The 18,127-nt window shown below is 37.6% G+C and overlaps 1 protein-coding gene across 13 annotated transcripts in view; it reads left to right on the plus strand.

Moving 5' to 3' along the window:
- Window positions 1-18,127, plus strand: part of Tpd52 (tumor protein D52) — a 103,457-nt gene that overhangs the window by 70,324 nt on the left and 15,006 nt on the right. For all 13 annotated transcript variants that reach the window (XM_077800386.1, XM_026382391.2, XM_077800388.1 and 10 more), the window contains exons 2-3: window positions 5,396-5,511; window positions 15,764-15,912. In XM_077800386.1, coding sequence (XP_077656512.1) covers window positions 5,396-5,511; window positions 15,764-15,912 — 265 coding nt within the window. The remainder of the gene's footprint in view (window positions 1-5,395; window positions 5,512-15,763; window positions 15,913-18,127) is intronic.

The following is an 18,127-nucleotide window of genomic DNA, read 5'->3' on the forward strand; positions in this document are numbered from 1 at the left end:
GACTTGATGGGACATGGGGTCACCAATTTCAGGCTCTTGGTACTTTCAGACCAGTTGTTTCAGTCAGCTTTTTTGCTGCTGTGACTAAAAGACCCAACTAGGACAATTGTAGAGGAGGAAGAGTTTATTTGGGGGCTCACAGTTTCAGAGGTCTTAGTTCGTGGACAGCTAGCTCCATTTCTTGGGGCTCAAGGTGAGGACGTCATGGCAGAAGAGGGTAGCAAAGGGAAGCAGCTCACATGGTTATCAGGAAGCAGAGAGAGAGAGAGGTCTCCACTTATCAGATACAAATATGTACCTCAAAGCCATGCCCCTAATGGCCACCTCCTTCCGCACACCCTACCACTTCAGGTACCACTCAATTAATCCCTAGTAGAGAGATTAATTCACTGACGGGGTGAAAGACTCTCACAACCCAATCATTTCCCCTCTGAACCCTCTCTCATGGTCTCACCCATGAGCTTTTGGGGGACACCTCACATCCAAACCATAACACCAGTGATGTAGTGTGGAGTCTCTGTGGAGAAAGAATTGGCCCTGTTTCCTTTATGCAGGCTTTAAAATCCAGTAGCTTTTTGAGCATCAAGTTTTGTTTTCCAGATTAGGAGTGCTCAACCTATATCTGAATCCCTTTAGATTCTTCCTGAATTGGGGAGTACACATAGACAAAAAGTATATGTCTAAGAAAAAAATGTGAAGGGCAAGAGTTTAAGTGTCAGGAGGACCCTCAGTTTTTATCTTGCTTCTGTGAATCTGGGTGAATTATATACCCTCAGGGGATCTCAGGTTTCTGGTGGAAATAAATAGTAGTTCTCTCATCAGGTGATGGAAGGTTGTAAGGTTTTTCTGTTTTAATGAGACTACATGTTAGAGAAAAAATATTCAGTGATACTTGTTTTAAAGCACAGTGTGAAAGACTTTATCCAAGACCATCAAGGTAGATGTAGGGACCACTGCACTTGGGGGCGTCTTATACTGGGGGAGGGAGACTGGCTCCATTCTGAATTCAGCATGGGCAAATGGGAATTTATAGTCATTTATTGTTATATATATTATTATTATAGCGTGGGGGGTCTGTGGATGGAAAATCACTAAGAGGTTAGGGGTAAAGCAGGTTCTGGCTAAACCAACCCAACAGGATTCTTGCTGAAGGCTGCGGGTGGTGGAGGATGAGGCACCTAATCAGATGTCAAGGTAAATCAGATATCAAGGATGTGGATTCTGGCTAAACTGACTTAGCAGGGTTCTTTTGCTAAAACTAGATTTTACAAGAAAGTGCACAGATGAGCCTAGGAAGAGTTCAAAGGCCTGACTGAAGTTTGGTCAAGCAAAGAATCTTTGCCCATGTAAAAATGTCCCCTCAGAGTAGCTGGTGTATTAAACTTCAATAAATATTATACTAATGTTAATTATCCCCTTCATCTTTTTTGGGGGAAAGGAGGGGGTACTGTGGATTTAACCCAGGGCTTCTTGAATACTAGGCCAGCACTCTTACCACTAAGCTACATCCCCAGTCCCCTCCCTGCCCCATCATTTAAAAAAACAGCTTTCCATCAGATTCTGAGAAGAAACATTAAAATTAACAAGTAAGTTTATTTTTGGATTATTTATAGTTTTAAGCAATACTTTAAAATATCCTCATTTCTCACCTCTCATGTTGAATGTGAAAGTGGCTTGTAAGCTAGATTCTCCTTCCGTCTTAGATATTGAGGTATTACTGATCACATAGGAAGCAAGCTAATATTGAGAAAATACATAAGGCAAATTTGGAAACCATAGAGTTGGAAGTGATGAAGACTGGTTTTGATATAGCTACCAGATTCTTTTATGTTTTTAGTTTTATTTTTATTATTGCTTCCAGATATCTTCCAAGCCTGGCTGCCAGCTTCCTACTTGTGTCTTATGTGTTTTCACATCAGTGATTTGAAACATCTGTTTTCAAATCAGACTGTGTTCAAAATCCTAACTCCACCACTCATTCAGGTGTGTGATCTTGGTCAAGTTACTTCTCCCTTGTGAACTTTTGTTTCCCCATCTGTAAATGGTGGTAGTTTTCCCCACCTTACAGAAATGTTGCAGGTAAATGAATGTTTTTGGACTCTTTAGCTCAGATTTGGATATAAATAGGATGCACGTGTGTTGGTATGTATGGTTAGTAACACTCCTGAGGCACATTGTGCTGGTTGTTTTGTTTATTTGGGATCTACCATTCTGTTTTTTTTTTTTAATGTTCTTTATTTTCATTTTCTTTTTCCAGCTGATTATCTAAAAACAAACCTTCAAAAATATTGATGATTTGCTGCCACCTACAGGCTCCTGTGGGAAAAGCAGAACACATCATTTCTCATCTCTTTTTTCCTCCTGGTACTGGAAACTGAACGCAGGGATACTCTACCATTGTGCTACATCCCAGCCCTTTTCATTTTTGAGACAGGGTCTTCCTAAGTTTCCCAGGCTGGCCTCTAACTTGCAATCCTTCTACCTCAATCTCCCAAATAGTCAGGATTTCAAGTGTCTGCCACCACACCTGGCCATTACCAGCTTCTTAGATGCCAAATATGTTTCCATGTTATCCTGAACCAAATATGAATAATACCACCTCTTTGTTTTCCTTGGTAGCCTAATGGAATATTTAAATAATACATAGATAAATATGGGTATTCCTTATTTGAAATTCTTGGGGCCAGAGTATTTCAGATTTTGGAGTTTTTTAGGATTTTGGGTTGCATAGACTTCACCAATTGTGCATCCCTAATTTGAAAATCTAAAATCATGCATCCTTTAAAATTCAGTAGCTTTTTGAGCATCAAGTTTTGTTTTCCAGATTAGAAGTGCTCAACCTTTATCTGAATCCCTTTAGATTCTTCCTGAATGGGGCAGTACACATAAATCATTAGCAGCTAGATAATATATTTACACCTTGAAGTTGATTTGAAAAGTATGGTTTATTCAAAAGCATGGGAGAGTTTTTTCTGTTTTAAGACATGGCTTAGCACCTGAATTTTTTCTTATTTTGTTTTGGGCTCCTGTTGTAGTTGAGAACTTAGGAGCTCTGAGTAGAGCATTAAAATAATGTTTAGTGTTTGTTTTGGCTGCACATATACTAAAAAAAATAATAATAAAAGAAAAGTATTGTTTATAGGCAGTTCTGTTAGTTCTTTCTGTGCTGCCATATCTGATGGCTCCTTGTGTGTTTGCCTCCTATCCTCAATCTCATACTCCCTTTGTCACACAGTCTGACGTGGAGGGTGAATTTCCAAGTGCACACAGATCTCGGAAGTGGTTTCTGACAGTACAGGGCACAGTGCCTCTTCACAGTTTGGTTTGGCTGGCGTTGTAGTAAGAGGTGCCAATGCCAGGAAGCAGGAGATGGCATCTGGTAAAGGCCTGGGTGCTGACCCAAGGGGCTAAGCTAAAACAATAAGAAACTGCTGGAAGATTTCAAGTGGAGAGTAACATGATCTGACTTCTGTTATGGAAATGTTGCATAAGTAGTCCATTCAGGATATTTTAGAGGAAATGTACAGAAGCCATTATTCATTGAGCTCTTCTACTGGCTGATCATACATTTGAAGTACCGTGTGTGCATTTGAGAGCTTGTTCATATTCTATTTGTCAGTCCAATTTGTGGTTTTGGAATTGTTTTATTTTATTAACAATTCTGTAAACACCTTCAGGTAGGCACTGTTTTGGTACTTCACCTTGGTGATTCTTGTTACTAAGCAGTTATTATACAACAGAGACTATCAGGTCCCTCTGTAAGTGTATGCAATGTTCATACACATTGTCACCTTGGCTCCTTTACTCTTCTCATGTTTGCGGTGATGAAGGCAGCTTTTTCAACATTGTAGCTCTTTTTCCTCTCTGCCTGCCTGCCTGTTAAGTCCTTCATCTGCTGCCTGGCGTCTTGCTTTGGGCAGGTGCCACATGATGATAGGACTGAACAATCCCTTCTCAGACATGGGAGTGGAAGGTGGTAGGGGAAAACTGCAATGGCTGTGACACTCACTGGCAGAAAAAGGAGAATAGAAACAGAGGGAAGCTTCCTCTGGTCCTCCATGAAAAAAAAAAATTGCTGCTACAGAAAACCATGAAATCTCAAATCTGCAACATGGGAACGGGTGGGTGGACCATAGTGTCTGTGTAAGCAGGAGGCCCGTGAGTGCTTGCTTCAGGTGGAGATGTTTAAGTGGGTGCCCAAAACTCAGCAATCAGATATGTTAATACAGTGTTTTTAAAACATCAAACTTAATGCAAACAAAATATGTGATGAACAGAATATTAAAATTGTAAAGTCATGGTCAGTAACAGTGCTGTCCATGTAGAGCCATTTGGGAACCCGAAGCAAGAGGAGAAAAAAAAGCAGTACGGATCCTATTTAAAATTGGGTATTTTGTTTGTCATGGATTCTTGGAATTAATTTTGATTTTAAAACTGCATTACAATATTATTTGTATTGAGTTTTTTTGGTGCTCACTTCCATTTTGTACTTAAGGTTTAGGATCTTGCTGGCCTCATCTTCGCCTTTGGATGAGGATTGAGCAAGAAGACAGGGGAGAGCGGAGGGGCAGCTGCCTTCCTGGCCATGCTCCAGATACAGAGCTCGTCTAGTGGGCTCTGTTCCAGGGGAATGGGTGCAACTGATTTGGCTTTAAGTAATATGAAAAGTCTGTGTTTTTATGTATATGCGTGTATTTGTATGTATGCTTTTTAAAGAGTATCTGGATCCCTCGTACTGAGGATTGAACTCAAGAGTACTCTAACCCTGAGCTACATGGAAAGAAATGGAAGGAATAGAATTTCTTCAGGGCTTTAAGTTCATCCCATGGTTGATTCTTCACTGTTTTTCTTTTCTTTGGATGGTGCTGGGGATGGAACCCAGGACCTCACACATCCTAGGCAAGTGCTCTACCACTGAGCAACCTCCCCATCCCTGAGGTTTTTGAATGTTGGGTTTGATCACCGCAGGAAGCTAACGATGTGTACAGTCTTCTCCCAGGGGCTAAAATCTTTCATCTTGTTTATGCTGATTTGCTTATGTAGCATCTTATAGATGTATCCTGTGCGGATCCCATTCTCAGCCTCTCTTCTGCTCTGTCCAAACTGCATGGTGACTGAGAATGTGAGCAGAAGCTAGCAGAAGCCTGTATTTTTAAAATTCGTATTCTGGCAGAGTCTAAGTTGGTGGTTTTAGTGGTTAGCCCAGACTTTACTCTTATCTTTTGTTGGGAGAGCCAGGTCATTTGAAGGTACAGAGAGGTGATGTGTGGATCTAACCTAATTGACTTTATTCTGGTCGGTTTAGCGGAGCAACCCAAAGGAGAATTCTACTGACCTTTCATAATTGACAGACTTTTCTCTTTCTTTCTTTCTTTTTTTTTTTTTTATCCCCAAGGTTTGCTGAGGACACCCACAGTACCCGAGGAAGGAGAAGATGTTGCAGCCACGCTCAGTGCCACAGAGACCCTCTCAGAAGAGGAGCAAGAAGAGCTGAGAAGAGAACTTGCAAAGGTGAAGGAGAACCATTCCTTTTATAAGCTGGTGTTTTGTTGCACTTAATATGCAATTTCCTTGTTTCTCTAAAGCATGTGGGACTGGTTTACAGTTAGTTCCAGGGAAGAGAAAGCACCTTGTGTTTATTGCTTAAATTAGGTCTTGCTTCAGGAGAGGAGATAGAAGGGGATGATTCCAGTTTGTTTTTATATAATAAAACATATGGGTCAAGTAGGTCTGAGATGTAGCGTGTGGAGGAGGAAATGGGTGGGAACAATACAGCAAGTCTCCTAAGGGACGTTACTGAGCCTGATACTTGTGTTCTTCAGCCACACCAGTGACTGCCCTGTCCCTGCCTGTGTTGTGGGTATTGGCGCCTCTGAACCTTCTGCTCTCCAACTCCATTCCTCCCTCCCTCCTTTCCTTCCTTCAGCTTTCTGCCTGACTTCAAAATTCCAACTTCCTTCTTTCCTAACTTCCTTTCTTCTATAAAACTCACATAACATAAAATTAACTGTTTTTCTGGGCATTGTGGTACACCTGTAAAAATCACAGTGACTTGGGAGGCTGAGGCAGGAGGATTGCAAGTTTGAAGCAGACTGGTCAACTTAGCAAAACCCTGATTCAAAATAAAACAACAAGAAGGACTGTAGATGTGATTTAGTGGTAGAGCATCTCTGGGTACCCTTCAGTTGAACTGTTTTAAAAGTGTACGATTCAATAGCGTTTAGTGCATTTACATGGTTGTGCACTATTACATCTTTCAAGTTCCAAACATTTTCTCTTGCTCCAAAGGAATTGTCCATACTCATTAAGCAGTTACTGTTTGGTTTCCCTTCTCTCAGCCCCTGGAAATAGCTAATCTGCTTGTGCCTGTATGGATTTAACTGCTTTCTGGATATTTCATGTAAATGGAATCATGCAATATGTGACATCTGGTTTCTTCTGCTTAACATAATGTTTTCAAGGTTTATTCATTTCGTAGTATGTGTCAGTACTTCATTTTTATGGCTGAATAATATTCCATTGCATGTACCTTGCATATTTTGTTTCTTCATTCATTTATTGATGGGACATTTGGGTAGTTTCTATCTTTTAATTATTGTGAATAGTGAGCTTTTAGCATTTATGTACAGATATTTGTTATGCCTGGAAGTGGAATTGCTTTGTCATGGGGTGATTCCACCTTTAACATTTTTAGAGAACCACCAAACTTCCACAGCAGTGACACCATTTTGTATTATCACCAGCCATTTATTCACATCCTTGGTAACATGTTTCCTTCATTAATAGCCATTCTAGTGGGTATGAAGTGGTATTTCGTTGTGGTTTTGATTTGAATTTCTCTAATGACTAGTGATATTGAGCATCTATTCATGTGCTCATTGGCCATTTATCTCTCTTGGAGAAATGTCTATTTAAGTCTTTTGCCCATTTAAATAATTGGTTGCTTGTCTGTTGTGGAGATGTAAGAGAGAGAGAGAGAGAGAGAGAGAGAGAGAGAGAGAGAGAGAGAGAGAGAGAGAGAGATTGAGAGTGTGTGTGTGTGTGTGTGTGTGTGTGTGTATTCTGGATGCTAGATCCTTATCAGATACACAGCAGTCAAATGTTTTCTTCTGTCTTGTAGGTTGTCTTTTTACTTTCTCCATAGTATCTCTTGATATGTAAACGTTAATTTTTGATGAATTCCAATTTTTTTCCTCTCTAGTTGCTTGTGGTTTTGGTGTTATATATAAACATTCATTTCCAAATCTCAGATCATAAAGATTTGCCCCTGTGTTTTCTTCTAATATTTTTATGGTGTTAGCTTTTACATTTAAAGCCCTTTGTTTATTTTGAGTTAATCTCTGTGGTTTGTGGTAGGGTTCCAAGTTCATTTTTTTGCATGTGGATGTTTAGTTTTCTCAGACTATTCTTTTCCAGTAAATGCTGTTGGCATCTTTGTCAAAAATCAGTTAACCATATATGAATTTATTTCAGAGCTGTCAATTCTGTTACATTCCTCTAGATGTTTCTTCTTAGAATAATTTTATGCTGTTTTGATTACTATAGCTTTGTAGTAAGTTTTGAAATCTCAAAGTATGAATCCTTGACCTTTTCTTCTTTTAAAAAATGTAATTCAGGGTCCCTTGGAATTAAAAATGGACTTCAGAATCTGCTCCTCTTCTTCTTCATCATCTTTTTTTTTTCCCCCTTTGGTACCAGGGATTGAACCCAGAGGTGCTTAATCACTGAGCCATATCCCCAGCCTTTTTTATTTTATTTTTTTGAGACAGAGTCTCACCAAGTTGCTTAATGGCCTTGCTAAATTGTTGAGGGTGGCTTTGAACCCAGGATCCTCCTTCATCAGACTCGAGAGTCACTGGAATTACAGGTACTCACCACTGCTCCCAGTAGAAGCTGCTTTTCCACCACAAAAAATACCACTGGAATTTTGATAGGGCTGGCATTGAATCTGTAGATTGAGTTGGTGAATATTGCTATATTTTTTGTAGGGGGGTGGATTGCTTAATAAGTTGCTTAGTGTCTTGCTGTTGCTGAGGCTGGCTTTGAATTTGTGATCCTCCTGTTTCAGCCTTCCTAGCCACTGGGATTGTAGGCATGCACCACCACACCTGGTGAATATTGCTACCTTAACAATATTAAGTCTTTAGTCCATCAACATAGAATGTCTTACCATTTAACAGTGTTTTTTATTTTTCTGTGTACAACGTACACTTCCTTAGTTATGTTTATTCCTTTAAAATTTTTATGTATTTGATCCTTTTACTGTTAACATTTTATTGTTTTATTCTTTTGTGTGCAGTCATAAATATAATTTTTTGGGAGACGGTTCTGGGGATCAACCCCTAGAACTTCATGTATGTGAGGCAAGCATTCTACTGCTGAGCTCTATCCTCAATCCTAGAATTATTTTTTAAGTTTCCTTTTTAGGTTGTTCATTGCTATTGTATAGAAATACAATCAAATTTTAATGTTGATCTGATATCCTGACACTTTGCTGAATTTGTTTGTGAGCATTAATAGTTTTTTTTTTTTGGTGGGTTCTTTAGGATTTTCTATATATAAAATCATGTCATCTGTGAATAAAGGTAGTTTTTCTCTTTTTAGTTTGCACATCTTTTATTTATTTTTCTTGCATAATTGCTCTGTCTAAAATATCTAGTAGAGTGTTGAAGAGCAGTGGAGTATTCCTATCCTATTCTTAATCTTGGGATAATCTAGTATTTATTATACTAGCCATCAGTTTTTCATAAGTATACTTTTCCATGCTGAGGAAAAGTAGGGGTTGATCCCCAGAACTGTCTCCCAAAAAATTATTTCTCCCAAAAAAAGATATTCTATTTCTTTTGGCATTGGTTTTGATTATTTCTCTATTTTGAAGAATTTGTCCATTTAATCTAGGTTATCTACTTTGCCTGCATATAATTGTTCATAGTATTCTTTTATAATATTTGTTTCTGCAAGGTTAATAATGGCCCCACTTTCATTCTGACTTAGATTTTTTTGTATCTTCTCTTTCTTCTGTCTAGCTATTTTTTTCAATCATGCTGATCTTTTTAAAGAATCAGCTTCAACTTTATTCATCATTGTTTCCTAGTTTACATTTTGTTTAGTCTTTATTATTCTCTTCCTCTTGTTAGCTTTGCATTTAGTTAACTGGTTTTTTCTCTTTCTTTAAGATGTGGATTTATGGTATTGATTTGACATCTTTATTCTTTTTTTATATAGGTATTGATAGGTGTATATCTCCCACGGACACTGTTTTCATTACAACCCATCAGATTTAGTATCTTGTGGTTTTGTTTTCATTCATCTCAAAATATTTTGGGGCTGGGGATGTGGCTCAAGCGGTAGTGCGCTTGCCTGGCATGCACAGGGTGCTGGGTTCAATCCTCAGCATCACATACAAATAAAATAAAGATGTTGTGTCCACTGAAAACTAAAAAATAAATATTTAAAAAATTCTCTCTCTCTCTCAATTTTTTTTTTTTTTGTAATTCCCTTTGTATTTCTTCTTCAACTTACTGGTGGTTGAACAGTGTGTTACTTTTCATAACTATGAATTTTCCAATTTTCCTTTGGCTTTTGATTTCTAATTTCATTTCATTGTGGTTTAGTAGAAGGTGCTTGTACAGCTTAAATGTTATCAAGACTTACGCTGTTGCCTGGAGAATGTTCCTTTTTGTAACTGAGAAAAATGTGGGTTCTATGGTTTTGTGGGGGAGAGTTCTATGTATGTCCATTAGATCTAGTTGGTTATATTATCTTTCAAAGCCCTGTTTCCTTCTTTGTCTGGCTGTTTGCACTATCCATTTCTTTCCAAAAGGTTTTATGAATAAGGCTGGGATAGAATGGGTAAGGGAGATTGACATAGGCCTTATGAGGAGGGTGAGGATTATTACGAGTATTTAAGGTGTGACTAATGTTACTTTTAAAAAGACAAAACCCAGTTTTTCTACAAGTTATGTTTACTATAGAAACATTAAAAATTGAAGAAGATTGTAATGAACGACAGTGTCAAAGTTTTTAGATTAAGTTTCTTGACTTTCTTTGTATATATTGCTGTAACCTGTTTTAGAAATCTCTTCTAAGAAAACATTAGAATATACATCTGTAGCTTTTCCCCACTTATTTAAATTTCAAAACATTTTTCATACCAATAAATAATCTTTCACAGTCTTATTTTTGATTTCTGTAAGCTCATTTTTAGTTGATGGACATATTGTCATTTATAAACATTCTGGGTTTTTTTTGCTATTATGAATAATTGATAAAAATACTTTCACATAAATCTTTATGCACTTCTTTAATTATTTCTTTAAGAGAAAGTCCTTGAAGTAGAATTATTTATATTCCCACGTACACCAACTTAGCCAAGATGCTCTTCCTCATGTTTTTCTTGGTGTATGAAAGATCATTTTTTCCAAATCCTTTCCAGCTCTCAATATTATATCAAAATAAAAATAATTAATGGCACCTAATGTCTATTAATAAAAATAATATACTGAGCTCTCAGTGTATTATTTTTATTAATTTTTTTTAAAGAGAGAGTGAGAGAGGAAAGAGAGAGAGAGAGAGAATTTTTAATATTTATTTTTTAGTTCTCGGCAGACACAACATCTTTGTTGGTATGTGGTGCTGAGGATCGAACCCGGGCCGCATGCATGCCAGGCGAGCGCGCTACCGCTTGAGCCCCAGCCCCAGCCCTATTTTTATTAATTTTAATAGCAGATGTTATCATGATGGATGGGAGAGGAAACAAAGGTCTAGGTCTTGAAATAGATTATATAACTTTGTTTAGTAAATGAAGTTATGGGGTCTATGATTTGTAAATATTTTCCCCACTCTATGGATTACCTAAGTTGTTTTTTCTTTCCTTTTTTTCCTGGGATTGAACCCAGCACCTTATATATGCTGGACAAGCACTGTACCACTGAGCTACACTTGATTGTACCCTTTGAAACAAAGAGGTTTTTAATTTTGATAGTCAACTTGATGTATATTTCTCCTGTGGTTTCTTGTGCTTTAGTATCCTATGACAGAAGCCTAATCCAAGGTTGTGAAGATCAAGGTTGCCTACACAATGAAGGGTAGCAGCCTTTAGGCCTATATTCAGAGTTAAGCCTTTATGAACTCTGATGCCTGGGCACATCCTGTTTTGTTTGTATAGTATTCATGCTTTTTTTAGAAGTTTATCCACCTTTCCCAAAGTCTGTGAGATATGACAGAATACAATGACAGTTACCTCTTGGTTGTGTAATAATAATAATTAGATACAACAAAAATCATTTACACTTCTAAGTAAGGATAATTTTCAATTTGGAAAAAAACTGGTTGAAATAATTGCAGAAACTTCAATAGATTTAAAAAAAAAAACCCTTTAATTATTTTTTTTGGGGGGGGAGGAGGAACCCAGGGATTGAACTCAGGGGCATACAACCACTGAGCCACATCCCCAGCCCTATTTTGTATTTTATTTAGAGTCAGGGTCTCACTGATTTGCTTAGCACCAAACGAAGTTGCTAGGGCTGGCTTTGAACTTGTGATCCTCCTGTCTCAGCCTCCTGAGCTGTTGGGATTACAGGCATGGGCTGCTGTGCCCAGCTCTTTATTTATTTTAATCAATTTATCTATCTATCTAATCTATTAGTTCCCATCAGTTATACATGATAGTAGAAAGTTCTTTGATTCATTGTACACAAATGGAGTAAAAGTTTTCACTTCTTTAGGTTGTGCATGAAGTAGAGTCTCATCATTTGTGCAATCATACATGTACCTAGAGCAGTGATGCCCATCATTCCACTGTCTTTCCTACCCCTTTGTCTCCTCCCGACCTCCCCTTTGCCCCATCCAAACTTCCTCCACTTATCCCAGGTGCCCCCACCCCCATATGGATTAGCATCCACTTATCAGAGAAAATATTTGGTCCCTGATTTTTTTTGAGATTGGCTTATTTCACTTAGCATAATATTCTCCAACTCTATTCTTACTTTGAGCTATAACTTAAATACTATCAAATTCAACCTTTCAAAGTGTACAATTTGGGGTTTGCCTATGTTCATTCACTAGGTTGTACAGCCATCACTGCCAATACCAGAACATTTTCATCACCTCACAAAGAAACCTGTTCCCCTTAACAGTCAGTCCCAATTCTCCCTCCCCAGCCCCTGATGATTATCTCTTTCCCCATAGATTTGCCTATTCTGAAAGTTGCATGTAAATGAAATCATGTAACACATGGTCATTTATGATTGCTTCTTTTACTTTGTATAATGTTTTCAAAGTTCACTCATGTGACACATACCAGGACTTTTAATGGCTGAACAGTATTCCATTACATGGTCACATTTTGTCTTTCCATTCATCAGTTGATGGACATTTAGGTTGTTTTCACTTGGGGCTGTTAAGAGTAATACTGCTGTGAATATTTGTATATGGGTTTTTCTGGGGATATATGTTTTCAGTTCTCTTCGTTAAATACCTAGGAGTAGAACTGCCAGGACATATGGTAGCTTTTTTTTTTAATTTTTGAGGAACCATCCAACTGCTTTGCTGCCAAACTGCATCATTTTATCTTCCACCAATAGTAACTGAGGTTTACTTTAGTAACTTTGTCCTTGCCAACACTGGTTTATGTCTGTCTTTTTGGTTATAGCAGTCCTACTGGATGTAAAGTGTTATTTCTGTTGATGTTGATCATCTTTTCTTCTTGCAAGAAATGTCTACTCAAGTCTCTTTCCCACTTAAATCTGGTTATTTGTCTTTATTATTCAGCTGTAAGTTTCTTTATATATTTTGGATACTAGACCAGACATATCGTAATATATAACATTTAACTCTCAGGCACTTAATTTGCCCATTCTGTCAGTTTTTCTTTTCTTTTTTTTGGTACAGAGGTTGAGCCCAGAGGTGTTCTACCACTGACCTACATCCCCAGCCCTTTTTGTATTTTTAATTTGAGACAGGATCTTTTTTTCCCCTCTACATATTTTATTGGTGCATTGTAGTTGTACATATTGATGGGATTTATTGTTACAGATTTGTACATGTACACATATAATTTTTAAAAAAAGTTTTTTAGTTGTAGTTGGACACAATAACTTTATTTTATTTATTTATTTTTATGTGGTGCTGAGGATTGAACCCAGTGCCTCATTTATGCTAGGTGAGCACTCTACTACTGAGCCATAACCCCAGCCCCTCAACAATATACTTTTTGAGACAGGATCTTGCCAAGTTGTTGAGGCTGGCCTTAAACTTGTAGTCTTCCTACTTTAAACCCCCTAGTCACTGGGATTACAGACCTACAAGTCAGATTACACCTGATTTGTCAGTTGTCATTTTAATTTCATGATAATGTATTTTGGAGCACAGCAGTTTTTAATTTTGATGATGTCTGATTTAATTTTTTCCTTGTTGCTTGTGCTTTATGTGTCATATCTAAGAAACCATTGCCTAAATCAAGGTTTTAAAGATTTGCCTCGGTGATTTATTTTGAGAGTTATATGGCTTAGTTTTTATATTTAGGTTTCTGATCCATTTTGAGTTAATTTTTGTATATGAACTGAGTTAAGTGCTCAGTTTTATTCTTTTATCCAAGAAATTGGAAATTCAGTTGTCCAAGTCATATTTATTGGGGATAAAAAACAAACCAAAACAAAAAACCAAAAACCAAACAAACAAACCTATTTTTTTCCCACTAGTTATCTTGGCCACTTTTATTGAAAACTAGTTTGCTTAATTTTATTCCACTGGTCAACAGGCCTGTTCTTCCTCTCCTTCCCTTCCCTCTTTTTCAGTACTAGGGATTGAACCCATAGCCTCTCACAAGCTAGGCAGGCAGTGTATGACTAGGCTACATTCCTAGTCCTCACATGTCTGTTCTTAATGCCAAGTACCACAGTCTCCATTAATAGAACCTTGTAATGCCTTTTTCACTTGTTATTTTTGATTTGCACCAGAGATTCTTACTGATGTTCTCTAATGCTTTTAAAGTCATTGTGTATGTGGAATTAAGGAATGGTAGCTATGTTGGGCTATATTTTACCACATCCTAACCAACAAAAGCAGGGAATGCACTGGGTTGTGCATTGTTAGGAAGATTCACAGTGGTCTTTTTTTTTTTTCTTTTCTAAGTTTCATTAGGGAAAATTGGTACCTCAGAAAAGTGGGGGGTAGGAACTTACCATTTAGTTCTATGTGAAGTACCCGGGGATTTGGAGTTTGGGGGAGAAAGAGGTATTGGAAAGGTAAGAGTGCACGATGAGGCCCCTGGGTTTAATTGCAAAGATTTGTAAGTACTTTCAGAGCTTAAACTAAGTCACTCATTCTGAAATCATGGAGAAGTGGAGTCTGGAAACCTGGGTTGAATTTGTGGTTCCTGTGTTACTTGTTGGATGACTTTGGGCAAATCATTCAATTTACTCAATTTTGAACCATATTTACTCCCCTTCTGCTACATTTTTACATTCTACTTCATCAGCATTAATCTTAAAATATATCTTTCAAAACTGGTATATACTTGAGCTATCTCCTACAGGCACAGAAGATGGTCTGTTCTTGCCATACCTTCCAATTAAGCCATTTAAGAGCCGAGTGGTTAGAGTATTCTATTTTTTGGTGTCCACATCATGTTTGACATATGCTTCTCTACATTGTTGGTACTATATTTTTTAATTTCATGTTCTCTTAAGATTTAATTAGCAGCGCAAACAGTTGACTTAGTTATGTATGTTGTTGTTAAAGGTTGTATTGTCTTTGAGGTCATAGAAGTGTGCTGGTGAGGGCTGAGAGTATGGTTTTGCAGTAAGCTAAGGGAAGCATGTCTGTAAAGGTCTAGAATAGTCAGAAGCATACCTTAGGGACCTAATTTTTCAATTTTCTAGGACAAAAAAAACAAAAAACAAATTCTCTCCCATATGGTGTGTTTCCCTGTGTGAGCCTACCCTTTTTCTGATTTCCTGGTTTAGCCTTTTCTCCTTTCTTTTCTTTGTAGCACCTGCTTACAGTTTTAGCTTCCGCAGCTTCTTCCTCCAAGTCTTTTCAGCTTCTCCTTTCAGTGTTATCTCAATTTCTCAAACTGAGCTTCTGGATGAGAGAATGATTAGTTAAGTACCTCTTTCCCACCAGGCATATCACTGGTTCACGGCCCCTCGATGGGTGAATGGTCTTGGGTCCCTGACCCACAAAGGATCTCCACAGGCCCCTGTGGGAGGCAGTGTGGTTTATTATGGCAGTTTCTTTGGCTGTCACGAAAAATGATACACCCAGTATGAACTCACGAAATACACAAGAAGGTTGGATTCTGGTGTGGGTTGGTGGTCCATGTTTTAGTGGGGAATGAAGGTTATTTTGATTTTGTACAAAAATAGAAGATTTTGTGGGCATTCAAATAGTGTAGAATTATTTTATCTGGCAGGTTGCATCACAGGTCAGCAGAATAGGTATTGGAGTGATTTCAGCATTATCTGTTGGAAAGGGTTTTCAGCTCTCATCCACCATTCGATAACTAAGTAAAGAACTACAGGGAGAGAGAAGGCAGATACAGCTCAATAGGAATTTGAACAATTACCTGCAGAGAGAAAAGAACAGCTCTTAGAGAGAACCAGCATGTAGCCTGTTTGTATAACAACATGATGTTTTAAAAAGACAGGTAAATGAATCAATTTTTAAATCACTCTGGAATTTTGAGTAGAGTTTTGCTCTAATAATCTTGACTTACTGAATAACTTTTGCCATATTCCTCCCCCAAATCTCTTCCTCATAGGTAGAAGAAGAAATCCAGACTCTGTCTCAGGTGTTAGCAGCAAAAGAGAAGCATCTAGCAGAGATCAAGCGGAAACTTGGAATCAGTTCACTACAGGAACTAAAACAGAACATTGCCAAAGGGTGGCAAGATGTGACGGCAACGTCTGCGTATGTTCCCTCAATACATTTTTCTAGACAACATGAAGGACATTTCTGTACTTTTTCTTTGGGGAAGGGAAGAGAAAGGGGATGAGGACACTTGGATAGCTTTTATTTAAATCACACAGAACACTTTCTTTCCGTTTCTCTATTATAACTTTGGTTTTCTAACTGTTTTAGGGAATAGAAATAAAACCAGCCTCATATGCAAGTTGAAAAAAACAAAATTCAAATTCAAGAAGGCTATACAATAGTCCTCCTTTACCATAGTTGTTTCCTGAGGTTTCAGTTTCTTATAGTCAACTATACTCTGAGAATATTAAATGAAAAAATTCTAGAAATAAATAATTAATAAGTTTTAAATTGCATGCCCTTCTGAGTAGCATGATAAAATCTCTTGCTTTCTAGCAAAGGAAACAATTAGATGTAAGAGATAACCTACTGAATAGGAGAAAATCTTTCCTAGCTACTCTTCTGATAGGATTAATACCTAGAATATATAAAGCATACAAAAAACTTTAATAAGCAAAATAATCCCACTAATAAAAGGGCAAATGAATTAAACAGACACTTCTCCAAAAAAGAATACAAATGGCCAATAAATATATGAAAAAAAATGTTCATCATTAGCAATAAGGGAAATGCACATCAAAACTACACTGAGTTTTCATCTCACATCAGTCAGATGACAGTCATCAAGAATACAAATAATAATAAATGCTGGGGAGGATGTGGAAAAAAAGGAACACTTTTACACTGTTGGTGAGATTATAAATTAATACAACTGCTATGGAAATCAGTGTGGAGATTTCTCAAAAGACTAGGCATGGAACCACCATATGGTCTAGTTATATCACTTCTTGGTATTTGTCCTAAAGAATTAAAAGTCTTCACACTACAGTGATATATGTATACTCATGTTTATAGCAGCACAATTCACAGAGCCAAACTATGGAACCAGCCGAGGTGTCCATCAATGAATGGATAAAGAAGAGTTTTATTTAGTCATAAAAAAAGAAATTGTTATTTGCAGGAAAATGGGTATAGCTAGAGACCATTATGTTAAGCAAAATAAGTCAAACTCAGAAAGTTAAGGGTCATATGTTTTCTCTCATATGTGGAAGCTAGACAGGAAAAAGAGGGGGAGGATCTCATGAAAATCAAAGGGAAGATCAATAGAAGAAAGGAACTGAAGGAGTTGGGGAGGGAAGAAGGAAGTGCTGGGGAGTGATATTGGCCAAATTATACTGTTATATTGTGTGTTGTATGCATGTATGAATATGTAACAGCAAATACCATCATCATGTACAACTATAATGCACCAATTAAAAACATGAGAGGAAAAATATTTTCCCGCCATTAGGTACTTCCAGAAATCATTAAAAAAACAAACAAAAAAACCAAAAAACTCATGCTATCCTGCTTGGGACACAAATCATCCCCTTTGTCCAGTGTATTCATGTTGAGTATGCTACCAAGTCACTTAGAAGCCACATTAGAGAAAACAGTATATACAGAGCTTGTGAGATCTGTGGTTTTATGCATACACTGATGGTCTTGGAACGTGCATTGCCATCAGATTAGGGAGGGGACTACTGTATATTGACTTTCCAAATATATATATAGTGTCGTTTAGTCCTCAGAATAAGTCATTAGGGTATTGGTAAGACAATCCTAGATAAGGAAATAGGCCCAGATAAGTGAAGTTTTGAGGTCACACACCTCTCAAAATGTTGGGTCAGGACTCAAATTAAAGTCTGGACAACTATACAGCCAGTCCTTTTTATTTTTTAGCCTGCTTGTATGTATCATAAGATTCTCGGGTCAGTCTCTTCTATGTGCTCATAACAGAGACCAGTTCTTTGAGATGCGTCTTTGATCACACAAGTTCTGATATAGCATTATCATAGTGCAGTTTTCTTTCTTGTCACAAGGAGGAGCAAACTTCTAGCAAGGGATTTAAACTGTTTTCTTATCTTTTGTATCTCTGCAACTGCCTACCAGGTGAGCTTAGGAGTTGTTTACAGCTTAGCCATCATTGGTGAGGCCAGCTGCTTTTGACCTGATGGTACTTGCCCACTCTTGATCCACTTCCATTCATATTAGTTGGCAGTGGGAAAACACAAAGGAAACTAGTCTTTGACTGCATTATCATGAACAATGTTTGTTCCTGGTATTTGATCTTGATGGGGTAAGAAAAAATGCCTGAGGGGCTGGGCTTGTA

The sequence above is a fragment of the Urocitellus parryii genome, chromosome 7 (genome assembly GCF_045843805.1).
Source record: "Urocitellus parryii isolate mUroPar1 chromosome 7, mUroPar1.hap1, whole genome shotgun sequence".
NCBI lineage: Eukaryota > Metazoa > Chordata > Mammalia > Rodentia > Sciuridae > Urocitellus > Urocitellus parryii.